Source organism: Desmodus rotundus, chromosome 7 (genome assembly GCF_022682495.2).
Source record: "Desmodus rotundus isolate HL8 chromosome 7, HLdesRot8A.1, whole genome shotgun sequence".
In the NCBI taxonomy this organism is placed as follows: domain Eukaryota; kingdom Metazoa; phylum Chordata; class Mammalia; order Chiroptera; family Phyllostomidae; genus Desmodus; species Desmodus rotundus.
In genome coordinates, this window is record NC_071393.1 from 1,397,757 (window position 1) to 1,424,822 (window position 27,066).

Below are 27,066 nucleotides of genomic sequence, written 5' to 3' on the forward strand. Positions count from 1 at the left end.
CCCGGTATCGGATGTCCCTTGTCACCAGAAGTCTCTTAGGCTCCGTGTGGAGATGGTCTCAGAAATTACTCGTAGCTGCTGCGCCTCAGCAAAGTGAGAGGCACAGAATGTCTGAGCATAAAGTTAACTGAGCGGGAAACAGAGCCGGGTAGGGTGTTGATGGAAAGGCGTTTCTGTCCGCCGCTGCCGGGATATTGAAGGAGTGATGGCCTTCCAGCCCCTCCTGCGAGCTGCCACCCCTCCCCCGGGCCACGGGGACCAGGGCTGGAGGGGGCCTGTGTCTCGCCCCCAGGAACAAAGACCAGTTACTTTAGCACAACCAACAGCAACATACTTTATTCACTTAAAAACACGCCCTACCCCCAAGTGTGCGATGTGCGTGCGTGTTGGTGCGAGTCAGACACGGGTGGTGGCAGGTCAGCGGAGTCCAGCCTCCAGGACGTCCCTCCACCGCGGACAGAGTCCAGCGTCCAGATGACGGCGTCTCACAGCCCGCCGCTTGGAGGGACGGGACCTGAGACATCGCTGGGCCGTGCGCAGTGTCTGCTGGGGCCCGATGCAGAAGCAGGGCCCTGCTGCTCCCTCCCGCTCGCCTCACGATGCCCAGATGGTGGGGTCGTGGCCCTGGTGCCCCTCGGACATGTGGAAGGGGGGGCATCGGTCAGCAGGCCCGGTGACCAGCGCCCCCCTCGAGCGTCTGGATGAGGTGCTGGTAGGTGTCTCTCTCCGCCCGCCAGGCATGGTGTGTCCTCACGTACGCCCGGCCGCTGGCCCCGAGGTCCCTTCCCAGAGCGGGGTCACTGACCAGTCTCTTCGCCAGCTGGACAAACTCCTGCAGGGGAGGAAGGGGAGACACAGGTGTGAGTTGCTGGCGGAGGGGTTGACAAAGGTGCCCAACGCCGGTGCCTGCATCGGCTCCTGGTCCCCCTGCATCTGCCCGCCCTGCTCTGGAGAGAATGGCCTTCAGGAGAGATGGGAGTGCGTGCGGCCGTCGGAACGGGGTAAGAAATGTGATGTACGGGTCGGCCAAGAGGTTTGTTCGGTGTTTTTCCGTGAGATGCCCTAGTGGTCCTGAGTCGTCTTTAACTTCATTCAAAGTCATGTTGTTAGATTGCATTGCGACAGCTGCCGCATCAGCCTGCATTTAAAAAAACACAGCAAAATTGGTCACTTTTTGTGTAGCCATTTTAATATTGAAGAGGCTTTATTATTTTAAGAAAGGTAAAAACGAAACTGAAACACACACAAAAAAATTATGCAGCGTGTGGAGAAGATGCTGTGACTGACCACACGTGTCAGAAGTGGTTTGCGAAGTTTCGTGCTGGCGATTTCCGGCTGGACGGTGCTCCACGGTCGGGTAGACCAGCTGAAGTTGGTAGCAATCAAATCACGACGTTAATTGAGAACAATCAACGTTCCACCACGTGGGAGAGAGCCGACGTCCTCAAACTAGTTAAATCAATCAAGTCACTGGTGAAAATGGGAACCGTGTCTCTTACGTTACAGGAAAGAACTAAACAGACTTTTTGGCTGACCCAGTACACACGCACGCTCACACACACACGGGCACACACACACGGGCTCACACACCAGGATGAAGACTGTGGTGGGCATCAGTGCGGCCACCCGTCTGTCTTCCCAGATCGCCCCGACCTGCGTGTCTTTCCCGACCCCGACTCTTCCAGTCGCGATTTCTTCCCTCATTCCGGTCCCAGCGGATACGAGCCAGTGCGGGCCCCTGTGACGCGCCTGGTGCTGCTCTGGCCCTAGCTGCTTTCCACGGTGTCTGCTGTGGCTTCCAAATACCAGTGTGGTCTAGTGTTGTGGCTGCCGCGTCAGCTGGGTTCAAACTCTTCCGAAAGGCAGAGCTTAGCTGTGTGGCCTCGGGTGAGCAGGTGACCTCTCTGAGCCCCCCCTTATCACCTCTAAAGGGGCGACAGGAAGTCAGTCGGTGGCTGGGTGCAGCCCCACCCCAGACACCCGGGGCAAAGGGGCCGGGACTGGGCTGGCCTGGCGTTTCCTCTGGTGCTGAGTCTTAGGAGGCTTCTCGCTCTCGCTCTCTCTCGCTCTGCTGGGCTCAGACTCATGGTGAAAGCGCCGCCCTGCTGCCCCATCTGCCCCATTAAACCCCTCGGGGTCGGAAAGAATGAGGATTATTCGGGAGGTTAAAGGTGCTCAGAGACAGGAGGGGTCACTCGGCATTTACTGTGCTTGTGCCTGAGTCGAGGGCAGCTTCCTGGGCCCGTTCCCGCACCCGAACATCAGGGGCAAGGACGGCGCCTGGCGGAGTGTGGGGCAGCCGAGTGGGTGACTATGAAGGACACAGGACAGAGCCTGGCGGGACGTCACCACCACAGTCGTCCTCGTCCCCCCAAACGTGTAGGTCCCAGTGACGCGGCCAGGCCTGCGAGGGACACGCGCTGCTTGCTGTTTGAAGAGAAGGTCACCGTGTTCTCAAAATTGCTGTTAATTAGACGCTGAGCGCCCTTCACGGCTGGCCGTCTAAACAGCGATATTCATGGTAGACTGGAACTGGGCCTTTAGGTATTATGGATAAGTTGCTGTTCTCTCACTTTTCTAAAAAAGATAATTCTTTTTCAAGTAGATTTTATTCATTTTAACTTTAGACAGTGGGGAAGGAGGGAGAAAGAGAGGGAGAGAAACATCAATGTGTGGTTTCCTCTCATGCGCCCCCTACTGGGGACCTGGCCCACAACCCAGGCATGTGCCCTGACTGGGAATTGAACCGGCCACCCTCTGGCTCACAGGCTGGCACTTCATCCGCTGAACCACACCGGCCAGGGCGCTGTTCTCTTTTATAATAAATATGTAACATATTTATTCCCATCTCGTAACAGAACCACATTCTTATGAAGTTGTCTGAGAGGCTTAGAGCTTTGGTGTATTTTCGGGTGACTGGCCCTGCCTTTGATTTATGTGAAACGGAGACTTCAGCTGAAACCCAGCCGTGCTTGGGATTTTCATAGAATAAACAACCGTTTACAACAGAGTCGTGAGCGACGGTTTCCAGGAAGGCAGAGATCCAATACACTCCCTCCCCTCCGCGTGGAAGGCCGAGTAGCAGGCACAGGCTTAGATGAGTCAGAGAGACGGGGTGGGAGGGAGACATGCTTGGGCCGCTGGCACAGTGACCCTGACGTGGGGCTGAAGGTCAGGGACGTGCTCCGTTGGAGCGAGTGAGCAGCCCTCCCCAGGTTCCGGGGTTTCCTCTGCCAGACTCAGGCGGTGCCCACCTGACCACCGAGGGGACGCGCTGACCGCAGGGAGAAGCCAGCGCCTTATGTGGAGAGGACGCAGAACAGCCCCCTTCACCCCAAAGCTGTCCTGGCCTCGCACAGTAAAGGACACGGCTGCCCATGTGCAAGTCCACGCAGACAGACTTCGGCGTGACTTCTGGTTCAGCTCACACGTGCCCAGAGTGTCCTCGGGGCTGGCGTGGCCGTCACTGGGCGCTGGGAGCGATAAATGATATTTTGCAGGATATGGGCTAACCATGTCACCCGGTTCCCTGAGGAGAGAGTGGCCTGGAGTGAGCCAGTGGGGGATGCGGCCCTCCCAGCACCCGCCTGCCTCTCACCCACACAGGCACGAGCCCAGCAGGGCCACACGGGCGGTTTGCAGGCTCCTGGGCACCGAGGAGCAGCGGGGACACCCCTGACTCGAGGACACACAGCTTTCGGCTGAGGCGCAGAAGAGTCCCTCCACGCACCTTCTCTGGGCCCCCAGACTTGGGCGTCGTCCTCTCCCCCTTACAGGCAAGGGGTGAGCACAGGAGCCAGAAATGTGTCCAGAATCACTTGGAGTTCAAGGGAAACCGTCGAGAGCTGAGCACAGCTCCGCCCGACCGAACGTTCGGGGGGTGCCAGTCCCCCGACACCCCACACTTTCTCCAAATGTTACATTGCTGATTCACGATCGACATCATTACCATTTATAGGAGAAAGAAACAGACTTTGATAAATGTGGAAATTCATGCGGAACGCCAGGAACAGTGCTTGGAATATAATGTGCACCTGACGAAGGGCAGCTGTTTTCAGCACCGCCACCACCATCAATCACCATCATCGCCACCACCACCATCACCATCACCGCCACCATCACCATCATCACCACCACCAGCATCACCACCACCATCATCACCACCACCAGCATCATCACCACCATCATCGCCACCATCGTCACCACCACCATCACCATCACCGCCACCATCACCATCACCGCCACCATCACCATCATCACCACCACCAGCATCATCACCACCAGCATCACCACCACCAGCATCATCGCCACCATCGTCACCACCATCGTCACCACCACCAGCACCATCGCCATCATTACCACCAGCATCACCACCACCACCACCATCGCCACCCCCGCCCTGTGTTAGGTGGTCCCGTCACAGCTACGAGGAAGCAAAGCCACGTGCGACACCGTGTCTGGCCCACTTTCTCAAACTGTGTTAACAATGCAGTCCTGCCGCGTATGAAAACCAAAGCGTTCTGTGTTTTAAAAACCGTGCTGTGCAGAGCGAACGCTCACGTTGGAATCAAAAGAAATCTGTGAGGAGCAGTGGGGGGCACAGCAGGATGGTGTCTGAGAGCTCCCCGGGGCTAGCCACCCGTGGAGGGGACCGGCTCACGGCAGCCACAGGACAGTTGCTTGCAGATAGAAGGAGTAACACCTCACAAGGAGCTCTCTGAGGTTGGGCCACCCACCCCCACGGCTTTGCCGCTGTGCCCGCGCAGGAACGGCCGCTCTTCCGACATTCACAGATAGGCCACCAGGCTTTGACACCGAGCTCTGTGAGACGGGGAGGCTGTGGGGGGTGGGGGGGCAGGAGGATAAACCTTCACCGGGGGGAAGACAACATTCTCTGACCTGAGACCCAGCCAGCGATGTGCCTCTGTTTGGAGAATCGACAAGAAGCTGCCAGAAACTCACCCAAAAGGAGGGGTGTTAACACCACCTGGCAGATAGCCTTGGGCCCCCCTTTGTCCGTACTGGCTCCCCGGTGGGCAGGGTGCCCCAGGGGCTGGCTGGTGCCTGACCACCCAGTGTCCCCACCGTCAAAGCCAGATGCCACCGGGTCTGCGCACCCGTGTGCTGAGCAGCTGGAGACAGAGATGACCCCCAAATGTAGGGGGGCAAAGGGAAAGTGGCCTGGGATTAAACCTCTACTGCAGGGACTTTGAGAACCCGAATTTTCAGACATTTGCGGCGACTCTAAGTTTTAAGTGTGAATCCCTGTGCGTCTGAACTTAGCGTGCACTTTCATAAAGCGGCGCGAGGAGAACCTCATCTCCACCCTGACGACTCCAAGAGCAGGAGCCTGGCCTGCGATGGGCATTCACCACAGACCGGGCGGGGGTGGGACGGGGTGGGGACAGCGGTGAGGGGGGTACGGGGCACATCAGCCCACGCCACACCCGGAAGAGCTGCGGTCACGATTCGCAACCCTCATCCAGGGGAGAAAACAGAGCCACAGGCTCAGGCCACAACCACAAGCCCTGCACACGCCCCGCAGGGGCTCGGATGCAGGCTGGCCCTGGTGGGTGCCGCCTCGGGCCCGGGCGTCTTGTGGTGCGGAGCCCTCCCCCCACTCCTGGGCGGCCCGGCACCTGCACATGTGCCCGATGCCAGCGGCCTCTGCTTCACTCTCAAGCTCGTGCCTGCACCCAGCGCTCGGTCTGTGTGGTACACGAGGCTGAACACTCGACCGCGAGTGATCAGACACACGTGCCGCCCCCGCCCCCGGCTTGTGCGCTAGAGTCACAGGGCTGCACGCACAGGCGGCCGTCGCAAACCCAGAAATCCGACCCTGGCCACGGGGCTCGGTAGGTGGGAGCATTCAGAAGGTCTCGGGTTCAGTCCCCAGTCCGGGCATGTGTGGGAGGCAACGGATCTCTCTCTCTTTCTCTCTCTCCCTTCCTCTCTCTCTAAAATCAGTAAGCATATCCTCAGGTGAGAGTTTTCACAAATCAGAAACCTAAGCATCTAAGGGGAAGTGACCGTCTCAGGTTGCACAGCTCATCTGCGGCAGGACCAGGAAGGGCTCTCAGACCACGCCCCAGGTTCTTCTAGATGGACATCTGGGGGCTCCCAGGTGGTCACAGCCGGCGCCGCGTCACACAGGGCTGGCCTGACTGTGATGGGGGGTACGGAGCGCTGACGAAAATGCACACGTCTCAGACTCGGAGGGAAATGCACGCAAAGACCACGCCGCGCAGGGCGCCCCGTACCTGAGGGTCGGAAAACAGCAGTCCCGTGGCTCCGTGCTGGACCACGGCGGCGTTCCCGGGGATGTTCCTGGCCAGCACTGGCACCTCCAGCTCCATCGCCTGCAGGGCGGGAAGAGGAGACGGGTGGTCCCGAGAAGGGCCTGTCTGTGGGCAGCGTGGCCCAGGCCCCGCCCCCACAGTGACATCCAGTCGAAACTCCGGGCTTCCAACTGCACTGGATCTTCACAACTGGCTGTATCTGCAAGTTCTGGGAAACGACACCCTGTCACCCACCCACAGGATTACGGCCGTGCCGCCAGAAACCGCCCCTCCGCATTCGGCCTTCTCCGGGGGCACTGCGGTGTGAGGATGGGGGCGGGGGCGCGAGTGTGCATGCGTGTACGTGTGTGTGTGCATGCGTGTGTTCTGGAGTGGGGAGGAGAGACCCCGCTGAGGGAGACCCAGATTGGAAAGCACTCGTTCTGAGCTCCTTTCCTCCTAGCCCCGCCGGATTCAGCTCCACAGGGAGCCCGGCCTTGGCCCAGCGGGGCAGCTGCAGGGCCGAGCACCCAGCTCAGGGCTGATTGCTGCAGCTCACCGGTCAGAAGGGCGTGTTTGCAGACGGGGCTTGTCTGTGCTTCCGGAGAAAACAAAGCTGTTCTCAGAGGTCTGGAGGCCCCGCCCTCCCGTCCCACGTGCGCTCCTGCTCCCGAGGTTCACCTTGAGGGGGTCTGAACCCACCCTGACGAAATGCGCCCTCTCCACCCCTCTGAAAGCAGGTGCCTTCCAAACCCTCAGCCGACACCCACAGTCCAGGGCGGTCGGAACCGCCCGCACGGCCTTGCCTGTGAAGCCGATGAGGCTCGTCAGCAGTCTGTCCACAGTGAATTGCTGTGAGTGCTGGTTGTGAAATGCTTCCAGGATTCCACTCTACTGCTTCTTAAGGGCCCAGGGTGGGGGGCGGATGTCTGTTTACGGAGGAAGGAGCAATCCGCAGGCGCGCAGGGGCTGGTGCCCAGCTAATACGCGTGCGAGCGCCTCGGGGAAGTTGCTTTTAAAGCTCAGAGGAGGTGGACGCTGATCGCTAAGCGCGGATGCAGGGCTGACATGCGGCTGAACTCCTCACAGATCCCCGCCATGTGCCAGGAACGCCTCCCAGCCCTGGACTCCCAGGCCTGGGTGGAGCAGAACTTCTCCCCCGACCCCCAGCCTTTTGTTTGGGGTGATTTTCCTTTTCTAAGTGATGCCACTTTAAAATAGCATGTTGGGCCCGCACCCTCGGTCGTGTGTTACATCGAGGGAGCGTTAGTCCTTCTTCCAGTTTGGTTACCACGTTCGCGGAAACAGCAAGGTCCACAACTTACACCTCAAGCCAATACCTTCCGTGGTTCCAACCAGTGTCCAAAGGAATAAAGGGGTGTTTTAAATACTTCCGACACAGTAACAGCATCGCTGTACGTAGACACGGCCGTAAGGACCCCACGGAGTGAGAACGAAAAATGAGCCCATTCAGAGGCCCTCAGGACCAGGGGTGACAAGCCTTCTTCCCCCCAGCAGGTTCTGTCGTGTGCCAATCAGCCTGTCCCCGGGTGCCACGCCTCCCGTGTGCTGAGAGCCACAGACCCATCGCCGCCTGCACTCGCAGGATTCGGAGGAAGCCCAGTTCCAGGGCCTGTCAGGGCCGGCTCGAACGACTCCCCACCGCACTAAGCTCCCCTTCAAAAGGGACCTGAACTCGACAAACTAACAGCAAAACTGGACAGAGGACAACCCTTCCGTGTCAGCCACACGCTGGCCATCCCCTCGAGGATCTAAGTAACCGGCATGGAGCGGTTTCACCCGGATATCGGGGTGAAACACCCCGTCGCCTGGAACATTCCAGAGAGAAAAGGGATGGTGGGTGGGGGGCTGAGCGGCTGGGTTAAGTGTCTCTCCGGGACAGACGACTCAGTCCAGCCACCAGGAAGCCAACCAGCAGCTGTTTGATGGGGCCGCTCCCTGCAGGACACCCGTCACCGGGCCACAGCCACGTGGCTCTGCTGGGGCCTGTGTGCGTTTAGCCAAAGGAGACCCAGCGGTTTTCTAGAGCTGATGCTCGGTGAAGAGACTAGAGCCCCTCCTCCCACCCTGTCTGCATCTCTGCCCCCCTGCACACCCCTCCTCACCCCCCCAGTGCTGGGATCGTGAGCCACGCTGAAAAGATGGAGCAGACGCCAAGGAAAAGGAGGCTTCTGGCAAAAACACAGCCACCCCGCTCCATGTTCCCACCCTCCCGCCGTGGGAGAGTCCTGGCCGGTCGGTCCCTGGCAGTGCCTTCCTGGGCTGATGTCACTGTGTGGCTGGCAGGGAAGTGCCGTGCGAGACGGAGAGACCGCTTTCAAGTCCCAGGCAGAACTTAAAAACGACTTCTGGGCTCCCAGAGAAAAGCTGTTTTGCTTTTCTGAGGCTTTGAGAGGTGCAGGACTTCACTGAGAGAGACACCACCTCCATTCACGAGGAGAGAGGCGGCAGGCAGTTTCCCCTGCGCCCTCTCGGGGCCCCGGGGAGACCGTTACCTCCAGAATGGCGGCAGACATGCCTTCGGACACGGAGCTGTTGACCAGAGCGACGCAGTGCTTCAGGGCCGCGTGGAGGTCGTCCTGCGGCATCTCCCGGACCAGGCGCACCCCCGCGGAGCTGAAACAGATGACAACACGGCTGGGAAGCTTGCACTGGGGGGTCTCGGAGGTGAGAGATGACAATTCCGGAGAAGCCCCCTCTATCACAGAGTCAGCATTACTGAGAGAGGGTTCCACACCCAGAGCAACTTTGGGGTGAGCGTCTCCTCCATGTCTGCCCCCCGAAGGGAGGGGGCGGCCTGCCAACACATCGGTGTTCGGGGTGAATGAGTGTGATGGGCTGGGCGCAGGCTGCTCCGACCCTGGGAGCCAGGGATGGGTGCTCAGCCATCTCTGCAGGGTTTAGAAAAGGGCTCCTTCCTAATAGCTCGACCCTCCTCAAATATGTTTAAAGACACTGACAGAGATGCATGTACGTGCATCTGTGAGCAATATAAAGACCCCTGACTGTACCTGGGGATAAAGTCAGTATTTCCCAGTCCCCTCTGCTGCCGGGGCGGCCAGGGAGGTGGAGTGGATTCCTGGTGGGGGGATCCAGGAAGAAATCACCTAAAAGGGGGCTGACCCAAATGGGAAATGGTCCTCTGACCCGTCCTTTCCTATCTTGCCTTTTAAAATAGGGAATGTGATGAGATGGGTGGAGCTCTGCAGCCACCTTGCCACCGTAAGGATGGAAGCCACAGGTGAGGGACAGCAGGTCGGAGAGACAGGAGCCCAAGTCCCTGAGTCTTGCTGGCCCTGGACCAACCACATCATTTTTTATGGAGCCATTTAGCCCGGGCGTTTAAGCCGGAGTTGGTGGATCTCTGTTATTGGGCAGACATGGGCCATTTATAACAGATGCTCCAACAAATGGTCCTCCCAAGAGGTGGTGTGGTTCTCACCCCCAGCAGCAGAGTGTGAGGGGTGCCATGTCCCTCCACTCCCCCAAACCCTAGACATTTGAGGTCTTTTCAGCATTTGCCAGCGTGCCGTGAACATTAGCCATCAGCGTACTTTCCCCGGGTGCTCCCTGGAACCAGCAAGGCTGGAACCCTTCCACATGCGCTGTCCCTGCCACTCTGGGTGCGGCTTGCGCTCCGAGGACAGGACGCAGATTCCCAGCTCGTGCTTGGGAGGTAACACTGCCCGGGATCGCCCGGGACCATGGGAAGCGTTAGAGGAGGAGTCCCTTGTGACGTGCTGGGGACAGAGCCGGGACACAGGCATTGCTGCGTAATCGTGGGACCAGGTTAGTGTGCTGGCCACCGGGTTTCCTCTCCCGCAAAACATCTGCTCGCTGCTGACGCTTACCTCTTCACCTTGGCCTTCACTTCCCTTGTAAACACTGGGTCCACCTGCCAAGAGACACGGATGGACGTTAGGAAAAGACTGAGACCAGCCTATGTCACGGGAGAATTGGTGCCATTTCAACAAGGCTGCCCCGAACAGTTCACAAAGGAAAACAAGCCAAATTGGAGAGTGTCCCCGAGTGCAGCTGTCCACCCTCACAGCGAGGAGGAGAGGGGAACGGAGTGCACACATACACACTCACACACGCTCACACTCACACTCCCGTGGGGACCGGACGCTGAGGCTGCCACCCCCGCGGGGGACCTGGCCACGCCTCAGCGAAAGGCTGGCCTGGGTCATTAGTGTGTGGATTTTGCTGTAGAGCCTCTGAGGCCGAATGAGCTGCAGCCCTTAGTAGGTCCGTGACAAAGGACAGGAGAGAACTGAAGGTTATTGTCAACGGGGAGCCTCCCCAGAGACACAGAGGTGAAGCCAAGGGCACGCCCACCAGCCAAGGAACGAACAGACACAGGGTGCCCCCCCCACACACACACAGTGGAACGTTACTCGGCCATAAGACAGCGAAGCCCCACACCTGTCACGGCACGGCTGAACCGGAACACGATGCCGAGTGAGAGGCGCCAGACACAGAGGCCCCGCGGGCAGTCGTTCCGTGTCTAGGAAGCGTCCGGAACAGGCAAATCCACGGAGACAGAGGTGGATTTGTGGTTGCCGGGGGTGGGGGTGGAGGGAAGGGTGAGCGACTGTGAAGCGCTGCGGGGTCTCTCTCGGGCTGGTGAGCGTGCTCTGGAGTCAGACTGGGTGGCGGCTGCAGAACTTCATGAATGTACCGAACACCCACTGGGTTATGTGCTTTGAAATGTGGTTTGTATGGCACATGAATTACATGAAAACTCGAAAACTCTTTAAAACGCCGAGTGCGCTCTTCCGTTACGACCACCTGCTTTCCTCAGTATTTTACTCTCCTTCCCAGCGGCAGGAACACGTCCCCTGGGGGCGCAGGCGCTGTGCTTTGCCCCGTCCCATCCCGGTGATTAGTATGTTTGCTGAGTGAATGCAAAAACTAGCAGCGGTGTTTTCGAGCTGATCTGCTACGCCAATACTTTCACTCCGTGTGGTTTTTTAAAGCAAACTCACACGTACAGGCACAGAGGGCGGCAGAGACTAAGCCGGACCCGGAGACGGACCCCAGGGTGGACCCCGCATGCTGCTCATACTGACGGGCGGCCCTGGGCCCCGCTTTCCCCTCCTGCAAAATGAGAAACTGCACCCTGGGCTCGTGGAGCAAACCCACTCGGTGTGAGGAACTGCGCCGGGCCCAGGAGGCTTCTGTAGGAGGCGCAAAGGAAGCCCGCTGGCTCTCAGACCCTGCTGGACAGGGCGAAAACGGGGGCTGCCGTTTGCACGACAGATTCACACGTCTCTGAGCTCCAGCTCATGTGTGCGAGTGCCCCAGGGACGCCACCACACTGCTCGATGCGCCCCAATGGAGGAGGCACCCGCCACCCTCCCGACCACAGCCCACACCCCGGGACTGTGTGCTCCCAGTGACCTCTCCACAGGGATGTCCCCTCGCTGGGTGACGGGGGGACCTCAGGACACTTTTTCGGCTGTGACTGGGATCCCACAAACCTGCTTAGGATGAGGACACTGCATATACTTCTCGATTCCCACTCACCCGACTGCGGGCTCCAACGAAGCCACCAAGAGGCCAGTTTTGCCCTGCGCTAGCTGCCCCGGTGTCCCAACAATGATACAGTTTAAAAAGAACGGATGAAACGTTTTTACATTCACACAAGTGCAACGCAGAGTTTGCAACACCGTGCAAGGACATTTGCCTAACTCGGCGTCACCCCGTTACTCCAGAAGAGCTGGGAGTGAGGGCCGACGCAATTTCTCTTCTCAGTCATGCTTCGCCCGCAGGTGCTCCACATTGCAAATGCAGTCCCAGTCGGTGCAAGGATATGAGAATAGCTCTGTCGCTCATCGCGCTCGCCGAAATCACTGTTTTCCAGAAAACTCGGTGTGTGGGGGACCCCAAACCCTTCAGAGCACTGCTCTGACTGAGCTGTACCCCCAAAACCGGGAACGCGGTTCATTTACATCCTCCAGATCACTTTGAAGGCTCAACCAGCAGATCTGGGTACATATGCAAACAAAGTTACTCCTGGGTAGAAATTTTTATGGTTTAACGTATTTTCAGAGCAAACTCAGAGGGACAGCACAGGAGACGGGCGATGCCGAGACCAGGTCATTAACTGCATGCGGGAGGACTCAGAGGCACCGCTAACGGACGGAATCCGCCGTTGGGCAAACAAGCGGCGAACGCCTTGCGTTTCTGTCAATAAGAAACTGGCCTGTGGGAAGAGGACCTGAAGCTGGCATTGGTTGGAAAGAGGTAACAGGCTTATTTGTAACTGTTACAAAAGTCAGCCACTGGGACCTGGTTGCTGAGCTGTTCTGACCTGCTTTGCTGCCTTAATTCTCTGCTTTTGTATTAAAAATGCACATATAAAGTAAAACGGAAAAAAAAAATGCCAATGTGTGATTTTCGCCTCCAGCTTTGCAATGGAGACCATATACGTGGGGCCCCGTGGGGCAAATATCACTGGGGAGCGGTCGGGCCTGGGGGGGCCACGGTGTGGCCCCTGCCCTCTTCCCGTCTCCGCTGGTGGGCCGGAGGCTGTGCTGGGGTCCCAGAAGGCCACGTGGAGGCTGCAGGGACAACTCTACTCCTGGTGTGGACCTGAGAAAGAAGGTTCCCACCGAGAAGGGATCCTGGTGGCTACCTGGGCTCAAATTAAAACAAAAACAGAACGTAGCAGCCATTTCTACACAGGGGCCACCTGTGCAAACTGCCCTGAACTGCCCACCTGCACTGGCTCTGGCCACGTGAGCCTGGAATCCTATTTCAGCCAATAGGCCTGAGGCTTTCCTTGCCTAATAGGAGCTGTATAGCTATATCCCCCATCAGCATCTTCACCTGCCAATCAGAGAGGCTCCATTCTGACTAATCAGGACAGTGTCTTTTGGGCCAATCAAACTGCAAGGATTTGGAGTTCTCATTTGCATGAGGATGGGCCAATCAGAGCTCAGGGGTGGGGACTTCTGTCTACATAAGCTTGCACAGAAGACTGAAGAGATACTTTCCTGGCTGGACTCTGAATGCCGAGGACTTGCTGGCATGGAGCAGAGCTGGAGAGGCCTCATGGCCGTGCCGCCTTGTAACTGGGCTGCAATGCCGTTGAGCTGTTTCTCAGGCATGCTGTATTGCAACTGAGCTGTTCTGCACCCAGTAGAGTTCTCTTCTTTACCGCGCCCCAAAGTGGGCACCCCTGTTGGCACTGAGTTGGCACCAACAGCCATCCTGACACTAATAAGACCCTTGAAAAAGCTCAGGGCTGTGCACGGGCGATTGTTTATTGCTGTCGTGAAGAGTCACCATTTGGCTGTGGCTCTCCCTTGCCCAGCCCGTGCCGAGTCCTGCACACGCATCGCCTCGCTTCTTGCCCATGGTCTGTTAAAATCATCTCCACCGCAGGCGAGAGGGCCCCGGAGCTCAGAGCACTGGCTGCTGTGGCTTAGCCGGGTTCACCTGCGGGCAGGGGTTCTGGGCAGAGCTCACGGGCTGGCGGCCTGACTCTGGGACTGAACTCTCGAAGCTCCGGTTTGCACTCAGAAACTTCATCCCGCAGCTCATCAGAAGCCCACGTGGGTGATGGAGTGCACTACCTGCTCCCCTGCTTACTCACCCATGGTCACCCACGTGTATCTCCGTCTCCCACCTCTCTGCTAAGCAAGCGCACACCATTCTGCCACCAGCAAGGGCACCCTCTGTCCCTACAACCTATCGGTCCCCCAAGGAACAGGCACACGCCCTCTGTCCAAGGAACCTGCCCCATCCAACCAGAACTAATAGCTCCCCCGGTCTTTCTACCTCCTCCGACCAAACCTGGGCCTGCCTTTTCGCCACCTGTCCACCTCATTTCCTTATGGTACTGAGGTCCCCCCACGGCCACACCCGGGGCCTGCACACGGCCCTACACTCCATCACATTTGCTGGATGAAGGCTTTCCCACCGGCCCCTCCCTTGCCCACTGCTAGTTCTTTTTGTCCAAATTATCCTCAGCAACTGAATTATGTCACACCCCTAACATTTTATCGTCAAAACTAAACAGTCCACCGAAAGCCTTCTTTCGGCTCTACGTTTGGGTTTTCGAGTTCATATTTTCCTTATCACGCTTAGATAGAAATCCCTCCTGTTGTTAATTTTATTAGTGTGCTTCTGCTCTTGCGGTTATTTAGGTAAAAATAATTTGTCAAGGAGCAAAAAAGTCAAATTCTACAAGACTGCTGCAATACTTAATACTTTAACATTTAACTAAAGGGAAAACAGCAACTTCCAAGAGAAAAGTAAAAACTGCATTGAATTTTTCTGGATTTACCTTCCACATCATTTCATTTCAAATCTGTTAGTGAAGCCAAGCGGAACGAAAGACAAGAGCGGGGAGATGGGAAGGGGAGATACTTTTATGTAACGAAAGCACATGTTACGAAATTTTAAAAAGCAAAGGCACTGGGAGCAGCCAAGAGAAGTCCCATCCCCCCTTCCAAGCTTATTTATTTTCTAGCAAAAACAGACTGTGTCAACTCCAGGCTTAAGGAAAATAATCTTTGGTACGAGAAGTAATCAGGGGAAGTCATTAAGCCGTCATGCCCGTACCAGCTGTTGGTGCCACACTCCTTATCAAAGACCACCAGAAAAGTGTCCCCCCCCCGCCAAGCAGAGCACACATGCTGGCCGGCGTGGTGCAGCCGAGCGAGCCGGGAAGCTTTGAGAGAACACCAGAGCCAGAATCAAACCTCCCTGCAGCTCAAACAGACCCCAGAAGGTCCACGCGGCGGGCAAGGCCTTTATTTACACCCACAGGACGGCGCCCACGGGCCGGGCACCGGTGGAGACCTGCCGTGGATTCACAACACCCTGGAGGCCAGGAACACTTCCTTAGTCAGGCCCAACTGACACATGGGGAAACCGAGGCACGGAGAGCAGAACTGCCCCCAGGCAGCACGTAACCACTCTCTGCAGGACGCAAAGGATGCCATCGGCGTCCGAAGGCGCTAACTAACTTGGCAGCGGTGAGGGGAGCTGCGTGATGGTGGCGGCTTCGTAAGGGACCAGGGTCTGGCTCCGTGAAACGTTCTTGCTGAGGGTCCCCATGGAAATGAACAGATGTGGGGTGTCTAAAAAAATCAACGCTCTCTTCTGCCACTGAAGAGCATCACCCTGCTGTGCTAGGAAGGACGGGGAAAGGACAGCAGAGCTGAGCTGACCCAGGCTGAGCCGGGGAAAGGCCTATTCCACACACGGGGCTGCATATACACATACACACATATACATAGTGTGCATATATGTGCACACACATGTAACGTATACAGGTTCATGTCGTAAATGAGGCCGTGGAGGGGTGTCAGCCTCCCGAAATGTGGCTCAGCCGCGGGACCAAACGCACGGCCCCCGTGCTGCGGTCCAGGCGCCTGGGAGAGCGCTCAGCTCTGCCACTCGGTCGTGAGTGAAAACAAGCAGGGAATCCGCGGACACCATGAATATCGGCTTGTCCTGGACGGTCCGGCGCCCGTGTCCTCTCTTCCGCCACTGCCTGAGTGGTCCCCCCTCGCCTCTTCCAACTCAAGACGGTCACGTGGGGGTGGGATCCGGGCCTGGACCTTGGACCTTGAAGAGAAGGGTCCTGGGACACAGAGACAGGTGGAGGTCATTGTCCCGGTGCCATGCCTGGAACAAGGCGTTCCTGCTTAAGACCCGTGGCCTGGGGGACGTCTCAGTTCCTGCCCGTGTCCAGGCCTGGTCCCCATAGCTGCCCTGTGACCCCCTGACAGCCTTCATTGGCAGAAGCTGGTGCGACGTTGGCAGCCCAGAGGCGCCAGCCGATCTGTGTGGCTTCTTTTCCACTGGGGTCTGTCCGTGGAGAGGAAGGGACAAGAGGGACTGCATGCCCCGCGGTTGTCCCTAGTGTGGGACCATGCTCTTCCTCCAGGTGTGTCAACTCACCCGGTGGATGCAACCTCCACTCAGAGCCGCGCACCCGACTTGGCGGAGCTGCAGCCTCAGGAAGCGCGTGATTCATGCAGTCTGTCCCACCGCCCAGCTGCCGTTCCCAGAGGAACACACGCAGAACAGCGTCCGCACACCGGGGTCATACGCAGTTGTGTGAGATGTGTGATACCCGTTCAAATGCGGTTTCTGTGTGCCCCAGATTTGACCTCCGGCCTGCTTCTCGGCCCGCTTTCCCAGTCACCAGCACACTGACCCGCTCGGCGGGGGCGAAGGCTCAGAATCGAACCCGAGGTCGTCCAGGCAGCTGCTCATCCTGTGCCCACAGGGGTGCAGCCCCGAGGCCGACTCTGGAAATGGACGGACGTCCGGGAGGCTGAGCGTGAGTGTGGCTGGAGCTGGTTGGAGCCGAGTGGTCAGTCGAGGCAGGTCTGTCAAGGTTGTGGCTGAGCCAGAACAAGATCTGGGGAGACCGTTTCACCCGGGAAACAGCCAATGCCCTGGCCTCATGGAGGGAATATGTTCAGGAGGAAACACACGCACACACATGCATCCACACACATGTACACATGCACACATGCACTCACACATTCACACACATGTGCATGCACACAAGTGGCAACCCTGCCCCTCCTCCACCTCCATGCCCCATGTTCCTCGTGCAACCCCCAAGGTCAAGGACGAACACACACCCCTAGGTGAGCGCCTCCTGCTGGCAGAGGCTTGTCTGTGCCACTCGGGTGTGAGTCCTTCAGATTGGGTGGTGCAGGGACACCTGCCCTGCGCCTGCTTGCTGCGCCCTTCCAGGGAGTGTCTGAGGCAACCAGACCACACCCAGGGCTCGTTCTGGGTGGTTCACCTGCGTTGCACATGACGGTCTCTTCATGGGGCTCCCCTGCGTCTCCCTGAGGACGTTCCTGTCACCCTTGGTGGCAATGCACCATCATGAAGACGCATGGAAGCCTCCTAATCCAGAACCACAGTCTGGTTTTCATCTTTAAAAGGGCAAATGGGCTTGACTCACTTCACAGGGAGAAAGGAATTTGGTGAGAAAGTAACATGAACTGAGAGTTCAGACACCATGTAACAACCAGGACCTGAGAGTAACGTGAACTGAGAGTTCAGACACCAAGCAACAACCGGAACCCGGGAGCCCTCGCGGCATCGGCCAACTCACCTCGGGGCCCATGATCACCAGGTAGACGCTGGGCTCTTGTCGGTGCCATTCTTGGGGAGAAGAAAAGGAAAAAAACACTTTAAAATTGTTAAAAGTCACAGCGGAAAACATAAGCTGACTACGACCCTCCCTACAATGTAAGTTATTTCATACTGTGCTTCCATTCACAGTAGCCCATTTAGATTATACGCATTTAAAATGTAAACATTTGACTTCTTCTCGCTTTTAGGTGGGCAGTGCTGTTCTAGGAGGACACTACGCGTTATCCAGGTCTGTCAGGCGGCGAGAGCTAACGCACCACCAAACCCAGTAACAGACCCAAGGGCATCCAGACTCACGTAGGCAACAACCCTCCAAGAGCATCGTGCAAATGACATGTGCAAAGCTTTTCAGACGAAGTTACTTCAGTCTTACAGCAATCAGCCGTACTTTATGCTTTCCTCAGAAGCCGAGGGCATAGGAAAGCAACTGAAATTATGACAAGCACTGTTATTTATTCTGGTTTTTCCAAAGTGACAATCGAGGCGCAGTTCTGCTGTTGTGAAGAGAAGATAAAGCCCCCAACCCTACCGAGAGCAATGCTAAGACAGCCACCCGACCGGGATCCCGCAAACAGGGAAGCCTCGGAAACGTACCTGAGAACACGTCCACCAGATACAGAGGGTCTTTAACTTGTCTGAGCCCGCAGACCAGCAGGAACACGTGCACGTCACCAGCAGTTGGGGCAGTGATCTCTGCAACGGGACAGGCCAGGGCTCCCTCAGTGGCCAGCGCTCGGCCCCAGGACCCGGCAGCTCCGATCCCGCAGATGCAGCTCGGAAGCCCCGCCCCTCACCTTTATTAGTTCCGCTGTGTGAACCAACTTTCCCTCCTGGCCGGTTCACCGGAACTGAGCCCAGCAGGCTCGGGGGAGGCGAGGGCACGCCTTCCCACGTGGCCACACTCCCACGGAACCACGTGAAATGACGCGGTGGTTGTCTCACGCCACCACGTGTCCGGGTGGCTTGTTATGCAGAAACAGATGGTGGATTCAACAGAAAGGGTTACTATCATCCCCGCAAGCTGACCTAAAACTCCATCATCTGCAGACTTACGCAAAGAGCCACATCACACGCGTAAACGGTTTCCACTCATCCATTCCTTCCACCCTCCGTCACTTAACGCAAACGGTTTCTGTGCTTTTGCACACCTTGAAGAGGGATGCAGCCGGTCCGAATGCAGCAGGCCATGCTGACCCCACTTGAGCACAGAAGCCAAATAAGAACAAGGGAGCCTGGCCCGCTCCGGAGAGCAGCCTCGCCGGAATGTGAAGGTCCAGACGCCCCTCTTAGAAAAGCCCCCCAAATCATCGAGGCGGTCTCTGAATTCACCGTGGACACTCTCACCGAGCTACATGGAGGTTTTTAAGTATTTCCCCCAAACCCTGAAACGCATCTCAGAAACACAAACCTTCACGAGTCCCCATCTGACCCAAAGTTGAAGCGCGGAGCGATGTGAGCTCATCACTTACACACGTGTGTGTTAGCTGTCTTTCCGAGGTCTCCACTTCCTGCAGAACGGCACTTTTATCTCCAAAATAAAAAGCGTCGTTTTCATTGTCTGGCACAGACAGCCTGACTTCCTCGGGCAGGGACTGATGGCTTCTGCGCCCAAACCAACCCACAACAAGCCACTTTCTATCCCGTTTTTCTATTCTAGCTGCTGTTTATTTTTTTCACGTTATTATAAACAGAAAAGGGGGCAAGACCGTCAGAAGAGCATTTTTGACTTAGTGAATTTTAGCTGTCACGCTGCACTCCGGGCCAGTAACAGACACTTTTCTTATGGAAGGCTCGCGGCTTTCCTGGGAATAGCCTGAGGAAGGGCGGCCCCGCCGCCCGACTTAGGTGGAGGGGTCTCCTCACAGAGCAACAAGCAGCCTTTAAAAAGAGGGAGAAATTTAAATAAACAATAGAAACAGCAATAGAAGTAAAATGGGAACGAGAAGGACAGACGAGAGTGGCCAGGTCACAGTTCCGGGGTGGGACGCCCTGCCAGGACGCGATACTTTAAGGTCTCGGCCACCGGCACTGAGAAGCAGAAACCGCGGATGCCGCGTCGGGACGGCTGAGACAGATGCACGTGGGAACGCACAGAGAGGCTCAAAGCCCGGGGCCTCCTGGAGGCCTGAACCCACACCTCCGGCCAGAGGAGCCATGTAAACGCCGTGTGCAAAGTCACCCTAAAACCGGCAGGAGTTTAAGAACGTGCTAGGAGTGCGCCTGGTGGCCACCCGCCTGCCCACTTCTCGGGAGCCCCTCAGTCAACGGGTTCCCGGTTTCCGAGGATTCAGACTGTGTGTGTGTGTGTGTGTGTGTGTGATCGATAAGAGTGTGTATCAGAGCATCGCAGTCTGAAGCCCACAGTGAAAGTGAGAAGTGGCAGCCACTGGCTTCGGGGGCTCCCGGGGAAGCTGGAGAAGGGTGACGGGAGGGGTGGGTCCCCCTGTGGAGTCTGGAACACGACAGAGACGCACAACCACACGAATGAGCACACACGCCTGATCACAAAACCCAGGGGCGCGGATGACTCTAGAACCTCTGACCCCAAAGCCAGCTCCCGCGCACACCCGCCCCCCTCCCCGAGTCCGTGTACCCAGCGGACATCTCCAGTGTCCAGCTGCACACGTTACAATTAAAGGGCCGCCGCGTGGGCCCTGGGGAAACATTTTCTAAGGCGTATGTTAGAGCTGGCTGTTCCACAAGTTACTCAATAGCAAGGCCTGCGAGACTGTGCCCTCAGTGACAAACCCGTGTCCTGTGGCATGCAGAGGATGGAATGACCGCGCCACGGCCCATTGGAGCTGGGACCACGGGCTCCGAAGGACGCCCACCCGAGTGGTACAGCGATCGGCCGGCCGGGGCTCGGCTCTCCAGGTCCAGACAGAAGAGGGCACTCGGAAATCATTTCTAATAAAAAGCTGGGATGCTTTTGTCTTTCCAGGGGGTCCTAACGCTGATGTACCACATGCGGCACAGGCTGGGCTTGAAGTTTCTGCAGCGAAAACTCGCTTGCGGGCTCCTCGTGTTTGCCGACAGCAGGGGCCTGACTGCACTTTCGGTCTCTTCCGGGACCAAACTTGTCAGGCCAGGAACTTTCAGCCGTTCTGGGCCCTTTGCCAGGGTTCTGGGGTTGGCAGGCCTGCCGCCCAAAGAGCAGACACTCACAGGCCTCCTTTGTGGACAACGAAGTGTTCGACACTTAGACATCGCACAGTTTTTTTTAATATAAGCCTCACGACCACGCACGGAAATGCAAGGGCCAGACTCTCCCAGGCCCTGGGCGTCAGGGCGCAGGGCCCCAGGCTCGCACATGGGTGGGCAGGTGGCACCGCCTTCCGGGGGCGGTTCTGCGAGACCCTGGCGCTCCGGTTGGGTGCCGCTCCAGCCCGAGGAACCGCTGGCCCCTCAGAAGACGCCGGGCAAATGCGGTTCAGGAAGACAAAGTCCTGGCTCCTTCAGGGCTGAGCGTCCGAAAGCCGGAAACGACCGGCACGTCCAACAAGAGGGAGTAAAAGTGACGCTGCAAAGAAACGCAGACGCTCGGCGCGGTGAGAACGAGCAGCCGGCTGGTGCGAGACCGCAGAGCCCACGTCAGCGCGGAGCCCGGCGGGTTCCTACACGCCAGCAGAACCAATTCGACATGCAACTCAGAAACATGTGTAAGGTAAAAAAGAAAAGCAAAGAAAAAGAAACGTGTAACACCACCCAGAACAATAAAATCCCCCAAATAAGGTTATAGTATATGTTAAATATGATATATTTATAGATGTGACTATATAATTTTATATTTTACAGAAATATAATGTTATATATTATAAAATATGTAGTTATAGATCATAAAATTATAATTGCATTATATTATAAATGTTTTATAGATGATTTTTTATTTTTATTTTTTAATTATTTTATTGTTCAATTACTTTTTAAAAATTATAGATGGTTTTAAAGACAGAAATATAATAGGATGCGCTATAATAATAAATGTCATTAAAATTATATGCAAATCCATGAAAAGTCATTGTGCACCTCAGTGGCTGAGTAAGATCACCTGAGCACACCAGCGGCAGGTGCCTTTTGGTGCTGATTTCCGGAGGCTCGGATCTCTGTGTGTTCGTTCGTCTGATCTCTTTCCCTCTCCTTTGCAAAGGTCACTTATTCTGTGTCTTACTAGCAGAGTTCCACACAGTGAGCCCGGGGGGTGGGTGGCACCTTGAAGCTCGAACGTCATGTGGAGTGACGGTACCCACCCGGGCGCTGTGTACCAGGACAGGTGCCAGGAGGCCCCGTGTCCAGCTGCTTCCCTCCCTGAGGGCGTCTCCCAGAACGGAGCGACCAGCCCGTCCCCCTGACCTCACCTTGCTCCACCTGGTGGCACCCCACTCCCTCGTCCTACCTACACCAGCCAATGACCAGGCAGCCTGTCCCCAAACCCTGAGAGCGCAGTGCGTCCCCCAGGTGAGCTGGGTCCTGCACTCCGGCCAGAACCCCGCGGCTCCCTCTCTCACCTGCGCGCTGGAGAAAGGTGTCCCAGTGAAAGGTGGCGCTGGGCGAAGTCGCGATTCCTGGGCCGGAGGAAAGAGAAAAAGAGAAAGTTCACGTTGCCCAGACATGACCAGTGGTTTGGTGTTGGCATGAAATGGTGGTCACACTTGGTCCTTTGAGGCCCCTTCAAGTCCTTACGAACAGGTCGCCTCGGGAGCAGAGAACCTTGGACGTTCCACTAGGGGGAATGAGGCCGTCTGTCTACAGCGCACCTCGACGGCGGACTCCTGAGCGCCCACTCCACGCCTGCCCTGGGCACGGGCTCCGGGGGTGTGGGCGCCGCAGGGTCCCCTGACCCTACAGCCTGCTCAGCGGGGGTCCCCTGGTTTGTCTGGCTGGAGACTGAGATTTAAAGAGCTTCCATGGTGTTGAAAACTGCTGGGGACCGCTCTGTGTGGTTTCGGCGATCGTAGCCCCGCTAGAGCAAGCTCTGAAAGGGGCTGGTAAGTCTCCCTGGAAAACCAGGTCGTAACGCAGGGGACAGGCATGACTCGATTCTAACGCCAAGGGTCCCCGGGGAATGAGGCCTGACATGTACATTTTTGTCCTCTGAGGCCGGCTCTGCTCAGAGATAAAATCCCGTCGGTACAACCCAGACGCTTGAGGTCAAGGCACAAGGAGCGAAAATCCCCACTTGGTGACCTACGCCTTCACAGACACCTGGCGTCTGCCGTCGCGCAGACCCGGAAAGGCGTCTGTGTTTCTGCACTCGCCATCTGCAGACGGTGTTGGTTTTATGACTATAGCCAGTTGGACACTGATTGACAAGCTACGCACCTGTGCCGTTTCCCCCTGCACTTCCCAACCCCGATAAAAGCCGTGCGGGAGAAGGGCTTGGGGCAATCTCCCCTAGAGGAGCATTGTGTGTCTGGGACGACTCTTTATTGCCATCTACGGCAGCCCACCTCCCTCCCCCCGCGGGGATCTCGCTGGCCGAGGTTCCCCTCAGAACACGTGTGGAGTGGGCGGAGGCTGTGTTCAAACCCGCGAGGAGCCGTGGCTTCCCCGCCGACCAGCTCATTCCTCGCCATAGCCCAGGCCCCGGCGGAGGAGAGGGGGCGCCACCCCTCCTGCCCCGACCCTCACTCGCCTTCACACACCCCAAGTCAGCGCGCCTTCCTCCCATGAGGTCTCTGAGCAACTGTACCTTTGAAGAGGGACCCTGCGGCTCGGGTGCAGATGTCACCCAAGCCACGGGCGGGCATGCCCGGCGATCGTGAAGTGCCCCCGCTGAGCCTGGTGTAAGGGGAACTTGAACCCATGACCTTGGCCTCAGTGCCTGTGCTAACCTCCGGCTGGAATCAGTTCTGTGTTCTTCTCGGGGAAGGTTCTTCCCCCCACTGCTGTTGTGCAGAGTGGTGGATCCCTGGCCTGTGCAGGTGCCCCCAGGGGCCCGGGGAAGGACATGCGGGGATGTGGTACTTCCCCTGGTGGAAATGTTAAGTGATCTGCATTTTAAACTATTATTCCATCGTTTTCTCCTGTTTGTCTTATATATTAATGTTGGGAAATAATAAAAGTGTATCCATCCCGTGAACCGTTTTTCTGGGAAACCTCCGATATCATATCCATTCACCCACACACACGTCAGCATGCGTCTCTCAAATAGAAGGGCCGAGGTTTCCCAAACACATTTAAAAATTCTTACCTTGGGTCTGGACGTAGATCTTCTCCTTAGCATGTGGCTTTTGAAAAGAGGGAAGAAAGAAAGAGCAAGTAAATTCCATAGTCTGTCTGTCACAATTGCTTTTTACATTAAAACGAAATAGCCATTGTTCGTGGAAAACATCGCGGAGCAGGAACTACGCAGCTGCTCACAGACCGGCTCGTTCGTAAGAGCAGAGAGCCGCCTCTGCCTTCCATGGCAGTTAACTCGTAAAGAGCACAGCATCTAGGCGGCGAGAGTCGCTGGGAACGAAGCCCCTGAAATAATAAGGACAGTGTAGTGTGCGTTTCCCCGTCGCCGTGTCAGCAGAGAAGTTACTGAAGCTCCCGCGAGGACGTACTGGCGACAGAGCCCACCTGGGGCGTCGGCGTGAGCTGACGCTGAAGGCAGGCGTTTGGGGAGACGTGGTGTGGGGGTGCACATCCTTGAGTGGGCAGAGTACCCTCCCTCTGCTTTGGAGAAGGAGGAAGGGGGATGAGGAGGGAGAGGAGGGGAGGGAGGGGGTATGGAGGAGGAGGAGGAGGAGGAGGGAGAGGACACAGTATGCTGGAAACAAGAAAGCAGCCGCCAGGGCCTGACCGGTCCCGGCGTGTGAGTGGACTCTCCCGGGGACCCTGGAAGGACGCCCTGAACGCCTCTGTGACATCAGGGGAAGGGCAGCACCTGCAGGACCGACCGAGACATTTGTACCCAGACGGAGACTCACTATTCCTGCCGCTGCTCTCCTGTGGGCCTTCACAGAACTACCGGGAGGGAAAGAATCGTGTTGAGTTCATTCTGGCACCGTTAGCGTAAAGGGTTTCAAAGTCAGGCGTAGCCCCCCGTGGTGGAGGTCACGGGGGTAGAGGGTGAAATCCACTCCCCCGGGGCTGCCCACAGATGTCTCTCCTGAGTGGGTGTCCTGAGGGGGTGGCCTGAGCGACCCAAAGGGTCCTGTGGGTGAGACAAACCCGGGAAGTTCACCTGTGCATCGCGCGGCCAAGACCTCAGATCGGCGCGGGAGAGGACGAAGCCAGCTCCTGAAAGCCGATCACAGAAGTGGGGACCCCCGTCCCTGCGCCCCAATGTGAGGGCGAAGGATGAGACTGTCCTGTGAGCTGAGTGGAGCTGGGGGAACTGGGTGCGGTCTGCTGATCGCTTCCACCTTCACCCTCCCGTCAGTTCTGTGTTTTGGGGGATAAGCCAAGGGCAAGCGTCCCGCCGTGCAGGGAACGTGGGGTGCAGGGGGGCCCCGCCCTCTGCCTGGTGGGCGGGAAGGCCCCGGAGGGGTGGACCCAGCCGGGTCCGTGCTGCCGAACGGAAACTGGCGCACAGACACGAGTCTCAGCCCGGACCGGCTTTTGTCCACAGCTGCCCGTTTCCGTCGGAAGCACCTTCCGAAGGCCTGGCCCCAGCCTCCTCAGTCCCCCGCTCAGCAGAGAGAGAGGCAGCTCCTTTCAAAACGCCCTTAAAATAGAAAGCCTTAAAGAAAAGAACTCTGAAAATCTCTTCTATATGTATTTTTAAAAATGTTAACTTTGATGAGAAAATGCTTACGAGCAGCCCCTTGAAATTAGACCTTGAAGTTCAGAGCCCTAAATTGTTTTCGATTACAACGTCCCCGGAAGGCTGAAGAACCTTGTGTCGGAAGGCGGCAGGCGAGAGAACCTCTTCGGTAAGCGGCGTTGCTTCTGGAACTGTCTCGGAAGAGTGTGTCGGAGGGCGCGGCAGGGCTGTCCCAAAGCACCACGGGGCGTCCCAACTCCAAGGTTCACACGAGTGTTTGACACGAACAGACTCGGTCTAAATTCTCCATAAATTTCTTTTCATACGAACAAAACTTCCTTCACCTGGAGTCTTCACTCTGTGAGCAAGACGAAGGGGCCCTGCGGAAACTTCAGGGTCCGACTGCCGCTCTCGACAGATCTCTGAGCATTGTTCCCCTAAAACCTACTGAGGACCCGAAAAAAAAAAAGTTTTAAGTCCTCTACAGACTTTTAACACACGTCCCAGTCAACACTTTAAGGTCCTGTCGGAGCAAATCCGGAAAACACAGCAACGGCATAGAAGAACTCTGCCCGGGCTATTTTCAGCCGTCAGTCTGAAGTCCCGTGAAAGCCACCTGGCTCGTATTGATTTTGAGAAAACACTTTGTACATCAAAATGTCCCAAATACAAATTAGCTTTCTTCGCTCAGTGTGTATCTCGCTTCACTTGCCCTGAAATAATGTGAAGAGTTAAACCCTAGTGAGAACACGCCAGGCAAGACCAGCTGATCGATGTGTGAAATCCAAGCCAGGGCGCTGAGTGTGTGTGTGTGTGTGTGTGTGTGTGCGCGCGCACACGTGTGTGGGTGTGTCGGGGGCAGTGGGGGTGAGGGAGGAGTCTCCACTTTTAGAGTCTGTGACGAACATTCCTCAGTCTGACCCATCCCGAGACAGGAGAAGCCCAGGTCCCTTGGGACTGGCCCCTGAAGCCCCTGGGCCTTCAACCCTGGACCACGCACCGGATGCCGGTTTAGGCCTTGCGACACCGGCGAGCGGCCAGCCAGCAACCATACGGCGGATCCCATTCTGCAATGAACACCCTCTTCCAAAATCAAACTTTCTGCAGGTGGAAACCACAACAAATATCACTCTTGAAATCAATGCACAATTTCATGCTTTACACATGGAAAAAAATTAACTTTTACTTTGAAATTGCAAGCGTGGGTGATGGCTTCATTGGAAGTACTTGTAAAAAAGCTCCAAATCTCCCAAAGGGAATCCTGGCCCCTGAGGGTGAAGCTCTCAAAATACACGCGTGTCACACACACACAAAACGTGAGTGGTCTCGAAAAGAAGGTCTCTTCTTTTCTTCTCCTACTTTTTTCCTGTAGAAAACTGTTCCAGAGCAAGGAGAGAAAATAATAATCTTAAAAAAAGGAGGGGGCGCAGCCTTGCCCCTGGGCTCTGACAACTGAACCAAAGAAAGATTTTTCCAGAAAAGAAGGTGCCCAAGAATAGCATGAGGAGGAACCAGACACTGGCTTGGGGCCCTGTTCCCCGTCACCCGCTGTGGAGCAGCCGGGAGGAACGAGACAAGCACCGTGATCCTGGCAAAGCCCCGGGGTGGGCGGAAGGGCCAACCCGGTCCAGTGGCTCGGGAAATAGGAATGCCAACCGGCCAGTTCCGAGAAAAGTAAGAAAAAACAAACAAACAAGCGAACACAAAAACAGTGAAATCTGTGGCATCAACAGCTCAGAAGCATGGTCGGTTTTACTCAAAGCTTCCCGGGCCCTGTCTGCCTCTGCGGCTCGGTGACTCGGGAGGGACTCCATGGCTCGTTCCTGGGGTGGGAGCTCCGGGGCACAGGCGCTGATGAGTTTTCCACCCCTTGGGTTATTTTAAAACTTTTCTGTCCCCGGGGACCTCACGTGGGGAAAAACACCGCAAAGA

At 56.7% G+C, this 27,066-nt stretch overlaps 1 protein-coding gene across 2 annotated transcripts in view; it reads right to left on the reverse strand.

The window, feature by feature from the left end:
• Positions 1–305: 305 nt before the first annotated feature.
• Positions 306–27,066, reverse strand: part of GLT1D1 (glycosyltransferase 1 domain containing 1) — a 39,241-nt gene continuing 12,480 nt past the window's right edge. For both annotated transcript variants that reach the window (XM_024567089.4, XM_053927781.2), the window contains exons 5-12: positions 23,632–23,668; positions 21,947–22,003; positions 18,036–18,134; positions 17,401–17,450; positions 10,151–10,194; positions 8,795–8,915; positions 6,261–6,359; positions 306–832 (exon numbers count right to left, since the gene is read on the reverse strand). In XM_024567089.4, the coding sequence (XP_024422857.3) occupies positions 662–832; positions 6,261–6,359; positions 8,795–8,915; positions 10,151–10,194; positions 17,401–17,450; positions 18,036–18,134; positions 21,947–22,003; positions 23,632–23,668 (678 nt within the window). In that variant the 3' untranslated portion in view covers positions 306–661. The remainder of the gene's footprint in view (positions 833–6,260; positions 6,360–8,794; positions 8,916–10,150; positions 10,195–17,400; positions 17,451–18,035; positions 18,135–21,946; positions 22,004–23,631; positions 23,669–27,066) is intronic.